Consider the following 21,231-nt stretch of genomic DNA (forward strand, 5'->3'; position numbering starts at 1 on the left):
ATCACATTCTAAAAAGGTCCAATTTGGTGTGTTGACTTGGAATAATAAAAAAAAAAAAAAAGTTGTCATCGAGTCAATTCCAACTCACAGCAACCCTATAGGACAGAGTAGAACTGCCCTACAGAGTATCCAAGGAATGCCTGGTGGATTCGAACTGCCGACTTTTTGGTTAGCAGCTGTAACTACTATGCCACCAGGGTTCCCTGACTTGGAATACAACTTTGGAATTCCTGAATGAATGATACCTTGTTTGTGAGTAAAACGTTAGCTTATCCAGAAAAAGACATAGTTAATTTGAAAATTTTTTGAGGTTCTATGGAATTGTAAGCATGGTATATAAACTTTTAAGTGGTACTGGTTATTCAGAAAGGAGGCTTTTGGAATAGTACATAGGACATTATTAGAGAGACTTAAAATTTTAAATTTTACAAATTGTATCTTTCCTTCTGTGTAATAGGCTCATTTGTCACTGGAATTGCAAAGGGATAGCCACATGAAACAGCTCCTTCTTATCCAGGAGAGGTGGAAGAGGGCGAAGCGCGAGGAACGGTTGAAAGCCCAGCAGAGCACAGACAGGGACATCGCTAACTATCTTCAGGCATCTCACAGACCCTCTGCGGAGGATGCAGAGGGCCAGAGTCCCCTTGTTCTTCAGAAGGGCAGCCCTTCCACAGAGAAACACCTGCCTGAAAATCAGCGGGTCTTCGACAGGGATCCAGACACACTACTCTTCTTACTTCAGCAGAAGAGTGAGCCAACAGAGCCATGCATTGGAAGCAAAGCCCCAAAAGATGACAAAACAATTATAGAGGAGCAGGCAACCAAAATTGCTGCCTTGAAGAGGCATGTGGAATTCCTTGTGGCTGAGAATGAAAGATTAAGGAAAGAAAATAAACAGCTAAAAGCTGAGAAGGCCAGACTTCTAAAAGGCCCAGTGGAAAAGGAGCTGGACGTAGATGCAGATTTTGTGGAGACCTCGGAGTTATGGAGCTTGCCGCCACATTCAGAAACCCCCGCGGTCTCTTCAACCTGGCAGGAGTTTGCCACGAATAGTGGGAAAGCCAAGGACATTCCAATTCCCAATCTCCCTCCCTTGGATTTTCCATCTCCAGAACTTCCCCTTATGGAGCTTTCTGAGGATATTCTGAAAGGACTTATGAATAACTAAAATGGATGACTGTAGAAGAGAAGAGGAACTAATACAGTTAATCCAGAAAAAGCAAAAGGGAAACCCACACGCCAGGGTGGTCCTGGAGATGCGTCGCTCTCTGGCGTACTACAGAAGAGGCGCTGCCAGAACTTGGAAAACAGTCACTGTGAAATATGTTACCTGTCGGATTGACTGACTCGGTAATGATTCCGGACTCGGCAGACACTAAACTCTTGGAGGGTCACTCTTCTCCTGATGCAAACCAAATGGCTACCTGGAATTAAGTTTTTCAAGCAACAATTTTATTTTTCTTATCTTCAGGGTTAAAATGTATAAAACGTATGTTATGTGTAATTAATCTATAATGCCATAAATGATAATGCAAACCTAAATAATATGATAGCCTGAGGGGCTGCCTTGTATTTGAAACGTGCTTTCTATCATGCATTGACTGTATGCATTTTGTTATGCACATTTTGTTTAAATGAGGTGTGTAAGATACAGTACGCACCTTTCTAGATGAAACCATGTGCCACACTTTGCACTACTCCTAACATAATGATAACCTCAAGACTATCAGGAGAAATATTTAAATTTCCATTTTATGAAGAAAGGAACCAAATTATTAGTTATGCTTTTTTAAAAAATGACCAGTTTACATAATTAATCAGGGTGCATTTTAAGTTCTAACTTTTTTTGTTTATTCTGTAGGCGTCATTTGACAATACCGAGGAAATATCCTTTTGTTTTTAATGATGCATGAGTGGAAGTCATGCTAGTTGGCAGTATTTGGTTGTAAGAAATCAATAAAGTAATTGTGTTTTATACCTTCGTTGGATGTGGTTGGTAGTTACAAAGCAAGTTTTGTATGGCTTCTGTGTTCTAAACTTTGAATATGAATTTGAGCAGATGCAGTCAAATAACTAACTTGGTGCGTTAACTGTTTGCTTCAGTGTTTCCCTGCAGCTAGGGAGAGAGAACACAAATTCCTGAGGTTTAAATGCATTCCCAAACTTTTTCTTGACTCAGCACATATGGAAAACGCTCAGGGCTACTTTTGGCTGGAGGTCCCCGCTCCTGGGGCACCAGCCATCCTGGCAGGGCACCCTGGCTGGGGAAGCCCCGCCTTGGCGTTTTCCTGCAGTCAGAGAACGTCCTGGGAGTGAGTTGGAAGGGGAGGAGGGAGATACAAGCAAAACACCGGGGCACAAGCCATTGGGCTTGTCTAAAGTATGACCTTAGTTTTTTGTGTGGAATTACAGGAGTGACAGAAATGTGAACGGAAACCATATTGCCTCCTGGGAGGGATTCAGGGACGGTGGCTTGAGGGAGTTTGGGCTCACATGCTTAGTGATGAAACTAAGTAGGATCAGATGAGGTAAACCATCCAGAGGTCGTTTTTTTCCTGCCTCGTCTTGCTACAGGTGAATACCAAAATTAAACTAGGTCTTAAGAGTTCAGTTCTGTTCAAAGTCAAGTGTTATTTGTCCATCTCAGTGTTGTATTATCCCAGACTCTGAGGACATTTGCTTGCCTAACTTTTCTTAACAAAACTTGAGATTTGAGTTTGTGCCAAAAATAAACTATTTTCTTAGCCTGACCCATTTCTCTTTTAACGAATGAAATTTGTTATGTTTGACATGAACATTTTCTAATTCCATCCACCTCTTCTACCACTACTTCCTCCTCTCCTCCCTTGACCTTCCCTCCCATTATGATTAGCAATTTGATGCATATCTTAGAGGACCTTTTCCAAGCATTTTTGTTAACAAATGCAAGTTAACAGACTAACCTTACTTTTCCATTTTCTCTGAAGCTCTTATTCCTACTATCTAGTACTCTTGTTTAATCTGTAAGTCTTACATCATTACAATGCATGTGCCTTTCGGCCAGGAATATACAGTACCTTTGCAGCATTCTACCCGAAGGTTTTTCAGAGACTAGATATTGGAAAAAAAACAACCACCCACTTGTTTTATTCAATTGTAGCCTCTGAGCACATGGCCCATCTCCTGGCTGGAATTTTCAGGTGTTCATGTGTCTTTGTCCAGCATGAGGCACTGGAAGGCACTTATGAATAAGCTCGCTTCTCCCAAATAACTATGCGCTGTGCATGTGCACAAAGCTGAACAGGCTCTTCTTCCTTACCCAGTGGTAGCCTGTTGCTTTTGAATCCAAGTAACTGTTGTTAGGTGCCGTTGAGTCATAGTGATCCCATGTGACAGAGTAGAACTGCCCCATGGGGTTTTCTTGGCTATAATCTTTACAGAAGCAGGTCACGTCACTAGGTCTTTCTCCCGCAGAGCTGCTGGGTGGGTTCAAACCACCAACCTTTTGGCTGCTGCTAACCATTGCACCGTTAGGGCTCCTTTCCAGATAATAAGCTGAGTGTTAAAAAGCCCAGAAAGTATAGTCCTGGGTTCTCATTTTCAGCTTTTTAGAGAGTAAGAAGACATTCTTTTCAGGAAGTGGGTATATAGTAACAATCTTAAATATCCTGCCACGGTAACCAGACACTCCATACTACATGGAAACCATAGTAGATGTTTTCAAATATAATCAGTTCCTTCACAGCCATTGTCCCCAATGTTTTACCAAAGTTATTGAAATAATACTTGTTTTGTCTCTAGGTAGGTCAGTTCAAAATGTTAAATATGTTATTTTGCTTTTAATTCCAAAATTTGGAAACTTTCTGATCTAAAAAACTCACTGTCCAGTCGATTCTGACTCATAGGGACCCTCCCTATAGGACATAGTAGAACTGCGCCCATGGGATTTCCAAGGAGTGGCTTGCGGATTCAGACTGCCGACCTGTTTCGGTTAGCAGCCGAACTCCTGGCTCCACTTTCTGGCTACTCTTGTTTAAATATATTTTTGGATAAAAAAGAACAGGTAGTTTTATATATAAAGAAATTGAGGTCCAGAAGGTTATGACTTTGGTGAAGGCAGACTGGGAACAGAGCCAAGAGCAAAGAAATGTGGTCTGACTAAAAGTCCTGTGCTCTTTTTACTGGACCACGCCGGGGTGGTGTTGTCTAGTTTTCCCACTGTGGCCAAGGGGCCCGGTCATTCAAACTTTAGGTGTACATTTTACCACCACACATCAGTTCACTCTCAGCCTCCCAAAGAGTTGGAGACCCTTTGCTGAGTTTCTTTTTACACTCAACATGTCCATTTCCTGTAGTATCCTTTTCATTTGTGGGGAGCTGTGTGTGGCTAAAGTTCTATAGATGTAGGTGAAAAATAGTGTGAGGCATAGTCTGTGATGGGCATTTATAACCTACTTGAAGAGTCAAGATGTGAACCATAATAATAGCTACGACGGCAGTGGGTTTTTATTTTTCTAAAATCATTATATTTTGTCATAATCCCAGGATAGCCTTATCACTAGACCTGTTGGAGCAGGCAGAGTAGCTGTTTAAAAAGGAAGAAAGTGTTTAGATTGCTGTGACCCAGTTGGAATCATCCCTTTAAGGGCCACTTCTGGCCAACAATGCCATCTGGTGGACAGTGAGAAGCTATCCTGGTTCTTTGTTGGGTAATTAGCTCAGCTATTTTTATAGTGGTTCTTTTGAAAATTCAGACATTCCAACATGAATCGTCTATTAACAAAACCAAGCCCACTGCTGTCGAGATGATTCTGACTCAAAGCAACCCTATAGAACAGAGTAGAACTGCCCGCATAGGGTTTCCAAGGCCAAAATCCTTAAAGCAGCAGACTGCCACATCTTTCTGGTGAGTTCAAATTGCCTGTTATGAAACACGGATTTTGCTTTTGTGTAGGGGCAATTTCGTCTGAGAGAAAAACTTAATGCAGAGTGTACATCATGAACCAAACCCATCCACATCCAGTGTTAAGACTTTGCGTTGGTTTTCCGATAACGCTCCTTCCACCACTTCACGGTAAAGCATGAGCTCTAACCCTTCGGATGCCCACTCACTTCCACAAGCAAACTTTGCGTGTTTTTCAGGTTACTGGTATTGTATGTTTCTTAACTACTGTACTTACGTATTTATTAACGTGTAAAACTGCTGTTTATCGCTCAGTGTGTCACTAAGTCTTCATTTATATCTAACACAATATTGTTTCGTTTGACATCTGTTTCCACAAAACAAGCAAGTAAATTCTAGTTATTTGACAATTTTGATGAAGAGTTCCCATACATGCCTCACGTGGATTACCCATTTTCAGAGACTTAAGGGACAAACAAAATAAATACATGGGGGAGATGAGACTACGCTGCTTGACCTGTAACATATCCTGGAAGTTGCTGCCTATTGGACTACACCCTTGATAGGCATTGGTTTACCTGACGTTCACCTCTTGTAAAAGCAGTTCCAAGAAGCAGCTTCCTGCCCCTCTGCTCCTCTAGAAGAAGAGTGGCAGCGTGAATGACTTTGTAAACCACTTTTGAAGGTGTGTTGGAAGTGTCAAACAGCTCATGTGTTAATGGAAAAGGCTGGAAGATCACCTAAAAAATGTCCACAACATTTGATTTTTTTTTCTGTTCTTCATAGAGTTGTGTAATATTTGCTTCCTCTCTGAAGCTTCTTCCCTAGCCCTCAGGCAAAATAAGTCTTTTGATGGCACTGTTTTTTTTTGGGGGGGGGGAGGGTATATGTTATGTAGCATTTAGCACAGATGGCACAATTCTGGGTTCCTAAAGAAGTATTTTTCTTACCACCTAACTTTTATTACCACTGCTAAGCAAGGGTTCAATAAATGATTTTGAAGCGATTGTAAAAGATAGTTCTATGCTGCAAGGATATCCTCGTATTGCAACTCTCATTTTTTGCAAGGCACACGTGGCTAGCGACAATAATCCCTGCATTTTCTTTATCATGAACTTCCACTTGGTAACCCCGTATGCCCCACCTCGACGAGTCTGTGTTCTGTATTCTGCAATACTAATGGGGCCTGTATGCTGTCACGAGAGCTAAGCTGGCTCTCTTTGGGAAAGGAGTTAGGAGTTAGTCCTAATTTTGCACTTTCGTCCTCATTTGTATTTGTTCACTGACCCAGCTATCCAAATCTTGAACCATCTGTCAAATCTGGGGTCAAAGATGAAAGTTGAAGGGCGCAACACGGGACTCATTTTTCTTTAGAATGCACCTCCTCTCAAAGTGGAGCCCAGTTATGGCCCCTACATATAACACATGTCCTGCAGTATATCCACCATTAGTCCCAAGGCTGAGCTCTTCTTCACAGGCAAGCCACAATGAAGAACGGCAATTCTGTAGTATTACCTACAGCTGGTTGACTCATGGACAGAGAGCCAAATGAGGGCAGCTTATGTCAGCTGTGAAAACCTCTCCAAGAAAGCAAACTAACTTTGTATGCACCCAGTGACCCAGAGCTTGCCAACATCTCATTTTTGTTTGAATATCAACTTAGAATTCATTAGAAGAGCCAGGTTGGTGGCTGTGAGAGCCAAAATACTTTGTAAACTACTCAGTTCTCACACCTTCCATATGGTTTCAAGGAGGGAATATCTAGGTTAATCTAGTTGCAGTGTAATTAAGGATGTCATGAAAGGCCTGAGCCTGAATCCTGTTGACAGCCTTGGTAGAATACTGCTTTGTATCTTGGCCAACTTGTCACACCCCAGTTCAGTGTACTGAATAGATGTAAAATTTCTAAATCACATTTTCTTTTTCCTCTCCCATGGCTAACAATCCTGTTGTGGATAGGTGGGCATCAGGCTGAATCTGTATCTATGTTATCTGTATGTATGCAGAATGTACACACGCACACACAGAGGTAAGATAAAGAGCATTACTCTTCTGATCCTTCAAACTGAAGAATTCCAGGGGCAAAATACTGAATGATGCAGGAAGCATCAAAAGAAGATGGAAAGGATAGACAGAGTCGCTGTACCAGAAATAATTGGTCAACGTTCGGTCATTTCAGGAGGTAGCATATGATCAAGAACTGATGATACTGAAGGAAGAAATCCAAGCTGCACTGAAGGCACTGGTGAAAAACAAAGTCTCCAGGAATTTGACGGAATACCAATGGAGATGCTTTGACAAACCGATGCAGTACTGGAAGTGCTCATTTATCAATGCCCCAAAATTTGGAAGACGGCTACCTGGCTAACTGACTGGAAGAGATCCATATTTGTGACCATTCCAAAGAAAGGTGATCCAAAGAATGTGGAAGTTGTCAAACAATATCATTAATATCACACAACTAAAATTTTGCTGAAGATAATTAAAATACAGGTACAGCAGTACATCAACAGGGAACTGACAAGAAATTCAAGCCAGATTCAGAAGAAGACATGGAATGAGGGATACCATTGCTGATGTCAGGTGGATCTTGGCTGGAAGCAGAAAATACCTGAAAGGTGCTTACCTGTATTGACTATGCAAGGGCATTTGACTGTGTGGGTCATAACAAATTATGGATAACGTTGCAAAGAATGGGAATTCCACAACACTATACATAGTTATTTAAACAGAACAAGGGGATACTGAGTGGTTTTAAATCAGAAAAGGTGTGCGTCAGGGTTCTATCCTTTCACCATACTTACTCAACCTGTATGCTGAGCAAATAATCTAAGAAGCTGGACTATATGAAGAAAAATGCGGCATTAAAATATGACACAACCTTGCTTGCTGAAAACAAAGAGGACTTGAAGCACTTACTGATAAAGATCAAAGACTACGGCCTTCAGTATGGATTACACCTCAGCATAAAACAAAAATCCTCACAACTGGACCAATAAGCAACATCATGATAAATGGAGAAAAGACTGAAGTTGTCAAAGATTTCATCTTATTTGGATCCACAGTCAACACCCATGGAAGCGGCAGTCAAGAAATCAAATGATGTATTATTGCATTGGGCAAATCTGCAAGAGACCTCTTCAAAGTGTCCATCAGCAAAGCTGTCACTTTGAGGACTAACGTGCACCTGACCCAACCCATGGCCTTTTACGTTGCCTCAAATGCATGCCAAAGCTGGACAATGAATAAGGAAGACCAAAGAAGAACTCATGTCTTTGAATTATGGAGTTGGAGAAGAATATTGAATGTATTATGGACTATCAGAAGAATGAGCAAATCTGTCTTGGAAGTACAGCCAGAATGCTCCTTAGAAGCAAGGATGGCTAGACTTCATCTCACATACTTTGGACATGTTATCAGGAGTGACCATTCCCCGGAGAAGGGCATCATGCTTAGTAAAGCAGATGGTCAGCAAGGTAAGATGGTCAGTTGGTAAAAGAGGAAGATCCTCTGAGATGGATTGACACAGTGGCTGCAACGATGGGCTCAAACATAGCAATGACTGGGGATGGCGCAGGACCAGGCAGTATTTCGTTGTTGTACTTAGGTATGAGTTGGCACCTAACTACAATTCTTCTGATGCTCATTATTCAGATATCATTAAACCCATACCCCATCTACCAAAGGGAAGTACAGGAAATCCAACAATGATTTGTATGTAATCAGGAAAAGGAATTGATACTCAGATATAAATGATGCAATCATAGACTAAAATGAGAGGAAACTTAATATTCAGCATAATTCAGAAGTTTTTCAAAATATTCTACACATTTAATATTTACTACACCATTATCTGGAGGAAACTTACATACTCAGATGAGCATCAGAGCCAATCAAAAGGATAGAAGAAACAAGGTCAATGGCCAGAGTAATCGCTCCATTAGAGGTCTGATCAGCAATGCAAATCCCAACCTTCTAAATATCCAGAAATGCCTTTAACGATGTTTAAGTATTAAGGTCCTTTCCAAACATCAGACTTAACAGGAACTAGGCCACTATTGTGAAATTCAGTGGCAGTACGGCCATGGGTAGGTTGGTTTGCTTTGAAATAAGCCACTCTGGGGAATTACTTCAGCTATTCCCAAGAGGTTGTAGTATGGTTAGAAGGTGACTCAAGAGACAGCAAGAGAAACAAAAACCTTTTAAAAATCACCAAAGACTCTGTGTTCTCTGTAGGCGTTAGGGGACCAGGAGGGGCTTTTCTACCCCAGAATATCTTGGTTTTAAATTAATTTCACATCAAACTGAAATTAGGGGAGCATATGAAAGTATTAGGCAAAAAGGTAACAATTTAGTGAGTCCAGTCACATTTAGAAAAATGGCATTAAAAAGCCAAAAACTCACCACAATAAGATTCACAAAATCATTTGAAATATCCCTCAGCCCAATATTTTTTCTAGCCAACTAGTCATTGTTCATCCCACTAACTCTTGGGCCAGGTGTGGTAATTAATGTAAACGTTAACTGCTCACGTTCCTGCTGAACCCTGCCTGGAGTGGAGGGTGCCATTAACAGCCTACACTGAGTTACAACACAGTGGACATTAGCAAAAGCAGAACAAATACCCACAAGTAACTTGCCAGATGTCACAACTTGGGGCTACTTTTTTTTTTTTTTCTTTTAAGCTGTGTGACAGTTGTTTTCAGAAGAAAAGGAAAGGCCGTCCCCTTAGAATCACGCAGGTGTCAGTGGAGGGCTGTGTGTTTCCAATAACTGATAAATAGGTTTAGGACTATGTGAGCTTCAAGTAATTAACTAATAACAGCAGTCAGCTATTAAAACCAAGACACCAGATTAAAGCAGTCTGCCCAAGGTAACCCAGTAAGCAGCAGGACTCAGTTAAACCCAGGTCTGTCGGACTACAGACTCTTTCCTGCCACCTGCTCCCCTCTCCCTCTCCCTCTCCCCCTCCCCCTCCCCCTCTGTCTTAGCCTGTAGGAAAAACAAACTTACTTCAAACTGTCTGGTCAAATACTTTTAAGTTCACACATGATTCCTCTTCACTGCGCCCGTAAGTAACAAATGCTGGAATTACTTTACAAGTAAGTTGGGGCACTTATTTGTGACTGTCCATGAAGCCTGAAGAGACCAAGAACCCTAACAAGAATAAAAGATAAGGAAAGATAATTGTCACAAGAAAATGGTGGTAGTCATGGCGATGCAAAAGAAACCCCCAGTAGTATGCATGTCAAAGAGGGAGAACACTGGAACAAGCCAACTTTTCGTAAAGTCTTTTTAATGGAAAATGTAAAACCCCTTTCAACTTTAATGTACAAAGCCATATGTAACACTTGCACTTTAACAAATAAAAGCAAGCCAATGCTTTAAAAAAATACATCATTAAATGTATATATGTATATATTTACAGAGCATATTAAGTTTAATATTTAGCTTTAAAAGTTCACATAAATTTACCAAAATGAGACAATTTTAAATAAATTACACCTTTTGAAAATGTTTAATTGTACAGTGAATAGCTTCAACAAAATATTGAAGTGTCTGTATTTAGTTATCTACTTTATACTTTGTATTTTACAAATTTTACAATTATTTGGCAGTAATTTTCTGACTATGACATGACTGCTGTGCGATTCAGCAATTTCCCAAATGCAGGCAATAGCTGGTGTTTGTGTCCTATTCTCACAGTTAACTGTCTCAATGTAGTGAAAAATATCAGTTATTTTAGCAAACTGTACAAGGTCACATTTACACTTGATCAACAATATAGCATAGAATTTTGTCTTTTTTCCAAAAATAAATACATCATTTTAAATCTTGCATTTTCACAAACTTAATATACAGTATAATACAAAAACAGCTGTGAAGGGCTGCTTTTTAAATTTAGCTTGTTTTAATAACTAATATTGAATCACAGTAGCTGTGACATATGCTATACTGCTGCGGTGTCAGTAACAAGTAATTACTACAAAGAGAATTTCTTGGCACTGATGGTTTCATGAAGTTTAAGTCAGTGTGCATACATATCATAGTTCAAGGATAAGTAATCCCAGTTTGACAGGCTAGAAACACCTAACTGGACCACACTTAGTTTTCTTCCATATCCTCTACTTCATCTTCATGTATCTTCAAAGCTCTCACCATTTCCTTGACTGCATGATACAAAATATTTTTCACCTGAAAGAGATGTTGGTATTTATAGTCACTTCAGTTGGAGACAAATGAACAAATGAAAATTGGGTTCAATTAAAACAGGCAAAATACAATTTAACAGGGGCCAAAGAAGGCCAAATTTAAAGGAAAAAAGTCATTAAACAAAAAAATTGAAAGGCCACAATTAAATACATATTGGTGTTACCTTTGGCCGTCACCCTTGTGTGACAAACTAGGCAATGACCACCCCTAAACTGAACGTTTCATATTTCTGAAGAAAAAAGCCTGTAGGACACGATCTAGTTAGGAAATTCATTTCTTACCTGTAATTTATCATCATAATTGATTTCTTCTTTCAAAAGTCTCAGTTCCTGTGTTAAGTGAAATGACTGTACGAGATGTTCTGGAGACACGAAGTCTTCAGTTACCTGAATACAGCTGTGAAAATTCTGTACCTATCCCCGAAAGAAAAAGTGAAATATAATTTTTAGGAGGGGGAACAAAGAACAGCAAATTTGTCTAATATGGACAATTCTACTGGATAACTTATCTTCTCTAAAACGTCCACGAATTTCAAATCGGATGAGAAAGTTAGGATACTGAGAAGCTTCATGTATACTGACTTCATAAATGGAATACTTTTTAAAAGTACATTTTAACCAAGTGTACAATTCAGTGGCATTAATTACATTCTCAGCGTTGTGCAACCATCACCACTATCCTTTCCAAACGTTTTTCATCATCCTGAACAGAAACTGTGCCCATTAAGCAGGAACTCCCCATTCACCTCTCCTTCCAGTCCCGGTGAACATCTAATCTACTTTCTTTCCCTGCATTTGTCTATTCCAGATATTCCATGTAAATGGGATCACACATTATTTGTCCTTTTGTGTCTGGCTTATTTCACTTAGCATAGTTTTTAAGGTTCGTACATGTAATATTGTGTATCAGAATGGCATTCCTTTTTATGGCTGAACAGTATTCCTGGAATACTTAAACGATGAATAGAACTTTCCCAGGAATCATTTTGGAAAGGCCGATAATCAGATCCTAAATTATCAGTTCTGTCAAGATGGATTAAAAAAAAAAATGTGTTAACTGGAAAGAATCTGTTTTACCAGTGACATCAATCTGAGTATGTTTGTTGTTGTTCCTTTGGTTTGCAGCATTTTAGTCATTTCATTGCTAACTTTGACAGCAAAGGGTGGGTTAAAGAAAAGGAAATGAAACTTGGTTCGATTGTGAGGAGCTGAGAGGAAACCTGTAGTTCAAGCAGGTCTACTGACCACAACAGTTTTAGAATTATCCTAGGATTATGCTTATTTGTGCCTTTCTTTCAAATTAACCATTTAAAGATAGCCTTCAATTTCCTATTGTATCAGGTTTTCACAAGGAGTCAATACTCTCATCTGTTTTTTTTTTTGTTGTTGTTCAGCATGTGCAAAAGGACTCCACCCTTCATTATTTCTTAGGACTGCTTTTTATTAATGCTCAGTATTGACGACAGAGGAAGGCCCAAGCTGATACCATCTGGATATTGTAATTTTTCTAGGTTGTCTTTTAGCGGTATCAAAAGATGTCACAGAATTCCTGGGAAAGGAGAAAAAACTGGTGTGGTTCTCAAAGTGTAGTCCGTGGACAGTATCATCAGCATTTCCTGGGAGCTTGTTAGAAATGAAAATTTTTAGGCCCCTAAACCCCTCCCCCAAAAAACCAAACACACTGCCATCGAGTCAATTCTGACTCATAGCGACCCTGTAGGACAGAGCAGAACTGCCCCATAGGGTTTCCAAGGAGCGCCTGGTGGATTCGAACTGCCAGCCTCTGTGTTTGGCAGCCATAGCACTTAACCACTATGCCACCAGTGTTTCCTTTAAGCCCCTAGACCTACTAAATCAGAAACTCTAGGGGTGGGGCACTGCAATCGATGTTTTAACAAGCCAAGCAGGAAATTCTGATGTATGCTAAAGCTTGAGAATCACTGACTTAAGAGTTTGGGATTATTTAGGGGCCACCTGTATCCTACTGGAAAAGTTGATGCCACCAATAAACAGTTTTCAAAACCTCTAAGAACTAAATAGGCTGTAGATAACAATGTATCTCAAATCTAAGTTAAGATTATGAATGAAGTCATCACTTCCTTCCTGTATTGTCACCAACTGTGAGCCATGGATAGCATTCTCTCAACAGAGGACAAAGAACTGGCTGTCATTACCATGCCACACAGGGAGGTTTTTATAATTGGCCATTTTTCTATGTCAAAACTGCAGCAGTTAACCTTTTGTCTTGAATCATTCAACAATTTAGTGGCGTAATTCAGAACAGAATTTGCTACTCTAGGTCACGTATGCTGCCTCAGCCTATTCTTTTATCAAAGACAAAACTTGCTTTCTACACTCTACAAGAATTTTTTTAACAAATCTCAAAAGAAAACATGTCTAGTACATGTGTAGAGTCATAACTGGAATTTGGATTCTAACCTTAAGTGAACTTTCTGAAGTACTCAGAAGACACATATAGGAAGAGGTCAAAATTTATAAATGTATATAGAAATAGTATAATATACATAAATTATGGAAATCCCTAAATGTTGCTTTCATATATACTTGTTCAAAAATTTGTTGTAAATGAGAACATATTTTCAGGACTTCTAGAAAAAGGTCTTACAAATATGTATTTTAAGTGCATTGTTCTAGGCATGGGGAAAGAGCAATGAAAAACAAATTCCTGACCTCATGAAGCTTACATTCTAGTGGGGATTAGTTAAAAGACAATAAACAAAATAATAAATCATAAACCATATTAGAAAGTAATGATTACAATGGAAGAAAATAAAGCAGGAAAGAAGACAGGGAATTGGGGGACACAATTTGTACTTTATCAGGTTGTTAGGGATAACCTCACCAAAAAGATAACATAAGAAGAATGTGAAAAAACACATCTTAGACTGACTTTTTACAGGGTTCCTTTTCATCCTAAAAACACTCCTAGAAGAAGAATGTAGAGAAACCTTTTTGATGTTGGGTTAGGCAAAAATTTCACAGATAAAACAAAAGTATAATTCATAAAAGAAAAAAACTGATCAACTGAACTTAATCAAAATTAAAAACTTCTGTGCTCCAAAGACATCATTGAAAGAACAGAAAGACAAGCCCCCGACTGTGAAGGTTATACAGATTATCAGATAAGGACTTGTATCTGGGACAGACGAGGAACACACAAAACTCAGCAGGAAAAAATACCTAAATAAATAAAAAGATGTACTGTGTTACATCACTATGTGTTTGACAAAACTTTTAGAATTATACACTAAAAAGTGTGAATTTCACTGGATGTAAATTATACCTCAAAGAGAAAAGAAAAAACAAACAAAAACAACTGCACTCTCTGGTTAAACTTTAAAAAAATGTGATATTTGGTTACGTTGAACATATGAAAAAGGATTTTCAATAGCAACTGTTTTGTATTAGCAAAGGACAGGCTCCTAGTGTGGGCAAAAGGCTATGCCCTCGACTACTAGCAGAGAGGCTGGCAGTTCAAACCCACCCAGGGATGCCTTGGAAGACAGGCCTTGCCATCTGCTTCCGAAAGGTCACAGCCTTGAAAACCTATGAAGCAGTTCTATTTTACACAAATAGGGTTGCCATGAGTCACAACTGACTCGGTAACAATTAACAACATTCCAGTTTACAGAAATGCAGATAATATTTATATACAGTGAAATTTACTTTTAGCATACAGTTCTTTAAGTTTTGTCAAATGCATAGTCATGTAACACAATCAAAATAGAACAGTTCCATCACTCCAAAAAAAAGTCACACCCCTTCTTAGTCAAACTCCTCCTACCCAATGTCCCTACAACCACTTACCTGTTTTCTGTTCCTATCTAATAAAAACCCAAACCTGTTGCCAGAGTCGATTCCAACTCATAGTGTCCCTATAGGACAGAGCAGAACTGCCCCACGGGGTTTCCAGGGAGCAGCTGGTAGATTCAAACTGCCGACCTTTTGGTTAGCAGCTGAATGCCTAACCACAGTGCCACCAAGGCCCCTCTGTCCCTATAGTTATGCCCTAATGAGAATGTTGTATAAACAGGATCTTGCAATAGGTAGCCTTTTTAAGTCTGACATTTTTTTACCTAATATGATTTTACTTATACTATTCCCTTAAATAGGCTGTTCCTCTGAAGGCATTTATGCAAGTTAACATAAATATTTTTTCTCTAGGATGTTATTGTATAGAAGACTGTACATTTATTATTAGTTATATTTTATATTTCACTATTATTAATGCCATTTGAGAACTAAGACTGATAAATCTGATCCTGAATTTGGTATCTTAAAAACTAGCTACTGTTTTCACTTTAAGAGTGTTTTTGCAAATAGTCTTTCAAATGCTAAATAGGCAGCCTGCTGCATCTATCCTTATATAACATGTGGGAAACTTCCTCAGACGCACACCCAGCAGAGACATCTCAATTACTAGGCGCTGGGAAAGCTGGGAACCAACTCAGGGGAAAACTAGCTTCTGGGATCTCAGCTTTCATGTGCACACTTTGTTCCTAAGAAGGGCTAAGGTGGGCTGCGGTAGCCCCATCCCACTATACCTAGAGGAATCTACTGTATGCTTCCAGTCCTCCCCTCCACATGCGCCATCTCTTCTGTGCCATTCCTCCAGATGCCACAGTCAAGCCACAGAAACAAAGAGTAAGCCTTTAACGTCTATTTGTTTTTTAAGTTTTGTGCATCTGTTACTATAGAAATTATATATTGCATTTCTTTTGGCAGGAGCGCATTTCTTTTGATAGGGTTCCTGCCGTGTTAGCATGCTAAAAGGAGGCAGAAGGCACACCTAAAGCCTCAGTTATGGAACAGTCAAGTCAGTGACTCGTTCTTACACTTGGTGCCTTAGAATACCCACGATCTGTAAGTCTTGGTCCTCCTCTTCCCACTTTTAAGCTTCACAATTGAAAATTATTTTATAGTAACTACTTCCCCTAAAAGAAGTCTTAAAAATGAAATTATATTTTAATCCATTCAGTCAGACAAGAGGAAAATGGAAACTTGGTTTATGTTAAACAAGTTAAGTTGTTAAACTTATTTAATCATGCCAGATCTCCCTAAGCCGTAGAAAGGCATTTTGGTGATTTCTTAATGAAGGCAGATGGTGTAGGCCATTCCCTTACTTATGTCTTCTTCCATTCATATCAATACTCAGAAAACTGTTTCTTCTTCCCCTAAAATTGGCTCTTTCAATACCAGGTGTGGTAAAATTTTTATATACCTGATGAAGTGCTCCTGCTGGCAAGATAATGGCATCTCCAAGGAACTGGATAAGAGTACAGGTTTTGACTCCATATTCTTCAAACAGTCTCTGGCGGAGCTTTTTGTTCACATACCAACTTTGGTCACGTATTGGATCATGTTCTGGTAGAATTTCAAGGCCTTGTTCTTTTGAAATCTGAAATATGGATTAAAATTAAAATATACGCCCCAATTTTTAAATAAGGGAAATATTAAATCCCGTTCAGTTAAATTTCAATTTTCTTTACCAGTCTTTTGTTCTCAGAATCTTAAGAATCACTGACTACACTTCTTGAGTTAAAGAGTTTAACATTCTACAATATTTTGAAAGCCAAAGAATAACAGAACAATATGGCACACTGGTATGTTGTTCATAAAGTGCATCATACACCCTTCTCAACTCCCTCCATTATAAAGTTTCCATCCACGTGGTTCCTTTTCTTACGCTTGCATTAAGAATACAGCACAAAGCTGAGGAAGAGTTTAGTTGCTTTTTTCCCAAAAGCCCAATCATTCCTATATATGGATTTCATAAACATTTCTTGATTGCTGCTCTTTTTTTAAAGATAAGTACAAAGATAAATACCTTTATATTACTAGAACTTCTAACCCTTGAAAATCAATTTCAGGGGCCTTTTTACCAATCAGTGAAATGATCTTGTTTTAAAAGGCATAATTTGTCATACTGTAGATTAAAATACCAGCAGGTATTCGGGGATAAGGTAGTAGTACAGAGTGACAGCTTCCTTACTTCACATTGATCACAAGAAGGACAAAGTAAAACAAGATAGGCATGAGTGATGACCCATTAAAAAAATCCTCATAACTGTAAAATTTAAAAAATATTTGAGGGAAGGGTTTGAACCATTCATTTCAAATTTGTCGCTTTCTTTCAGTGTGTCTAACAACTAAATGAATGGTGCCGTTTCTCAAAATTTCAGTCTACTCAAATACATGTTGCAGAGGGGTTAGATGTGATAGTGTGGAATCAGCCAAAAATATCAGACTAAATAGTAAAGATCCTACCTTCTTATGATGTTTCCATAAAGCATCGGTTTTTATACCCTTTCGCCTTCAATCCCTAAGAATAACACCTGGCACATCAACAGAATAGTCCTTTACTATAAGGGGTTGGGGAGCACTAGTAACTAAGAAGAAATTGCCATCCAAAAGCTTCAACATGAAAAAGGTTTCACAGGTACAAGGAAGAGAATCTTTTGACTTTCAACAAATACTTAAAAATTCCCTCATCTCTTGAAGTAAAAATCATTTAATGACCTTGTATCGCTGAATGCCAAATGAGGTTATCTTAAAAATAAGCCCTTCTTCAAAGTGGAGAGATACATTATTTGCAACATAAATTATACCTTTTGAAGAAATTCCCTTATCTTGTCAACGTCTTTCCCAGCATAAATATGCCACAGAGCACCAGGTATCTCACTTGAGTCTTTCAATCTTTTTCTCAGAACATCATCCAAATCTTCTTCCTCAAACTTCTTAAGTATTCCTGAGATACGGAAGAGTATTTTCAGATTGGTCAGTAAAGATCATCAGAAAACTAAATCTCCTAAAACTGATTTAATCAGAGCAGCGAAGTGCCTCACTGAATCCAGGAATCTTGAGCAACAGTCAAATACAGTTATATATTTAAAACTGTTAGAACTGCTCTGTGTAACTGGGTATAGAAAACCAAAAACCAGACTCGTAGCCGTAGAGTTGATTCTGACTCATAGTGACCCTATAGGACAGAGTAGAACTGCCCCATGGTTTCCAACGAGTGCCTGGTGGATTCGAACTGCAGACCTTTTGGTTAGCAACTGTACCACTTAACCACTACGCCACCAGCGTTTCCAACTGGGGATAGAACAGTCATTTTCTCAGCTCATCTGTTTTCTGCAAACCAAGCAGGAGAGTAAAAAAAAAAAAAAAAAATCAAGAGCTTCTACTCAAACTTAACCAAAACTTTCTCTCTGTCCCAAGGATGTGGTCCTAATGATGACCTGTACTTATAGACCATTCCTTAATTTACAAAGGCCTTTCCTGATTTTTTTTTTCCATAAGTACTCAGGTCAGATAGGCAGGGATCACAACACATCTATTTTACACCTGAGCATTTGCTCAGGTTCAGCAAGGTGAAGGAACTTGCTCTTTACACCCTAACTAATAAATGGCAGAACAAAATGTCTTCTGACTCTAGTTCCTGGGGGATCTGCTATATTATTATGGCTCATCTGTAAACAAATGCAAACGCTTCATGAACAACTAAGTTGTGGTTGTGAGGAAACGTCAGACCATTCTTCTTAAAAAAAAAAAAAAAAAGCCGTGTGTGTGTGTGAGATAAAAAACAAATTTTGGAAGTACATACACCAAAAATATTCACTGGTTGTCTCTGACTGTGGAACTAAAGGAAGGTTTTCTTTTTCTTATTATCTGAATTTGATTTCACCATAATGAACATTTTGAAGAAATGTTCTTTTAAAAGAACAAGAAATACATTATCCCCTATAAAGGATACATCACGTTTCCTAATTTGTGACAATAAAATCTTTTTATATTTTTAAACTTGGCTGTAAGGATCTCTCAATTCAAACATTTATTGTTTACTATGTGCTACGTGGAGCCCTGGTGGTGCAGTGGTTGAGAGCTTGACTGCTAACCAAAAGGTCAACCAGCTCAAATCCACCAGCCACTCCATGGAAACCCAATGGGGCAGGTCTACTCTGTCCTACAGGGTTGCTATGAGTTGGAATCGACTCTTCAGCAACAGGTGTTTTATGGGTATGCGCTAAACCCTGTCATAAGATGTTAGGAGTACACAGATCACTGGTTTGGTTCTCAAATATTACCTTGACAAAGCTCCCCTCCTCCCAATCCATGGTAAAACAAGAAAATTAAGGACAATGTAAAATAATTATCATAAAAAAAACTACCCTTTGCTCAGATTATACCCTTCATATGAGAAGGGTTTAAAATGTTTTCTCTTTAAAGTAACAGTTGATGGTTTTTAAAAAGTGCTTTCTTAACAAAACTAAAAGTTGGAAACCTTAGGCTGGATTTCTATTTTTTCTCCTTTCAATTTTACTGCTCTGTGGATTAAAAGGAAACCCAGGTAGCATAGTGGTTAAGAGCTATGTCTGCTAACCAAAAGGCAGGCAGTTCGAATCTGCCAGGCACTCCTTGGAAACCATATGGGTCAGCTCTACTCTGTCCTATAGGGTTGCTGTGAGTCGGAATAGACGGCAACGGGTTTGGATTTTTATGGATTAAAAGGGGGGAGGGGTGGGAGTAGATGATACGTCACAAAGAAGGAAATGACTGGCTGGGGTAGAGAAGTTTAACTTTTTCAGATACATTTTGAAGAATAAATACAGAATTTGCCAGGAAGACAAAGAGGTAGGAGAGTCCTTGTAGGAAGAGAAGAAGGCACATGCTTCAAGAGGATGGGTATTTCTCGATGTGTTTTAAGCATTAACATAACCCTGAAACATTGTTTGTGTCCACCTATAAAAAGTGACAAGAAGTTTAGATAAAGAAAGAGAGCCACAGAATTATTAAAAATGTTGAAAGTTTCCTCAAAAGACTAGATAATATACTGGGATAGGGGGTGGTGGTGTGTGTGGGACCAAAGATGAACTACAAAGTTCTAGCATTTAAGGAAATGAAAAAATAGTGAGGAAAAAAGACAGGCGTAACAATTGTATTGAAGAGTAAGTGCTATAGGGAATGATTGACTTGGAAAGGGTAAGTAATCTGAACCATAGGGCACAAACTTCTGTAGTATGGCTGAGATTACAATTCAAGTGTGCCTGACTCTAGAATCTCTGGGAGGAAAAAAAGTTCCCACCTGTTATAGTGAAAATTGTCCGTTAAGGAGGCTGAGAAACAAAATTTAAGTTTTTACAGTTTTGGGGAATTCAGGCTGTGTGTTATAGAAATTGTCAAATATACACAAACACAGAATAAATACTATGACGGATCCCCATGTTCTCAGCTCCCAGCCACTAAGCTTTGGATGCATTCTGGGCTCCAGATATACAATTAGTACTCTACGTGGTGGTGGAAGTCATGTATAGAATTTCACAGGAGGAGCATGTAAAGTAGAGAACAAAGCCTGTAACTCTGAAAGAAGAGCAACATTAAATGGAAGCTGCAAAAAAAAAAAAAAAAAGACTGAAAAAGAGTGGTGCAGCACATAAAGTGGAACCAGGGAGGCGGTGTCACCACAGCCAAGGCTAGTATTTGAAGTAGTGATCAGCAGTGCCATTTATTACAGAAGGATCAGAAGGACACCATTCAATTGCCCAATTGTGAGAGGAGGTAAGAACTGTTGCAACAGTAATTTCAGTTAGGCAGCGGGTATAGAGGCAAGCCTGCACTGAGTTCAAATGTGAGAAGGAGGTCTCAGAAATGGCAAGAATTTATTATGAAGGCAGGAGAGATAGGATGGTACAAAGGAAGACAAAATTTTAAGGTTTTCTTTTGAGAAGGAAGGAAGTCTTTAGAGCCTCTTATTCTGAAGAGAAAACGCCCATGCAGAGGGAAAGGTTAAAGACTTATGTCTTTATGTCTCTACAGAGGAAGGAGTGACTGACGGAAAAAGGTTTCAGGGAAGAAAACTGAGGACAGGATCTAAAACCTAGGGACCAGATGGAAAGGTTATTTTTAATTAGGAAATAACCCTTCTTTCCTCTGATACTGGAGGGAAAAATGAATGTGAGAGGCACAAACCATGTCTTACGTATCTTTAGAGCCCCAGGACCTAGTTTCTATTCTTTAATAAATTTTTTCTTTTAATAAAAATATTTTATGATTGAAAAGGAGCAAATAAACAGTAAGATTCATTTTTAAAATTAAAATTTCTTTTATATCAAAAAG

The 21,231-nt window shown here is 38.9% G+C and overlaps 2 protein-coding genes across 10 annotated transcripts in view; one reads left to right on the forward strand and one right to left on the reverse strand.

Annotated features, from left to right (window-relative positions):
- Positions 1–20,534, forward strand: part of NRBF2 (nuclear receptor binding factor 2) — a 48,815-nt gene extending 28,281 nt beyond the window's left edge. For all 4 annotated transcript variants that reach the window (XM_010589153.3, XM_010589150.3, XM_064269627.1 and 1 more), the window contains one exon: positions 458–20,534. In XM_010589153.3, coding sequence (XP_010587455.1) covers positions 458–1,168 — 711 coding nt within the window. In that variant the 3' untranslated portion in view covers positions 1,169–20,534. The remainder of the gene's footprint in view (positions 1–457) is intronic.
- The window catches only part of JMJD1C (jumonji domain containing 1C), a 321,108-nt gene continuing 310,041 nt past the window's right edge, over positions 10,165–21,231 (reverse strand). For all 6 annotated transcript variants that reach the window (XM_064269625.1, XM_010589154.2, XM_064269623.1 and 3 more), the window contains 4 exons: positions 17,724–17,863; positions 16,337–16,513; positions 11,377–11,508; positions 10,165–11,077 (listed from right to left, as the gene is read on the reverse strand). In XM_064269625.1, the coding sequence (XP_064125695.1) occupies positions 10,988–11,077; positions 11,377–11,508; positions 16,337–16,513; positions 17,724–17,863 (539 nt within the window). In that variant the 3' untranslated portion in view covers positions 10,165–10,987. The remainder of the gene's footprint in view (positions 11,078–11,376; positions 11,509–16,336; positions 16,514–17,723; positions 17,864–21,231) is intronic.

This window comes from Loxodonta africana, chromosome 16 (genome assembly GCF_030014295.1).
Source record: "Loxodonta africana isolate mLoxAfr1 chromosome 16, mLoxAfr1.hap2, whole genome shotgun sequence".
NCBI classification, from domain to species: Eukaryota; Metazoa; Chordata; class Mammalia; order Proboscidea; family Elephantidae; genus Loxodonta; species Loxodonta africana.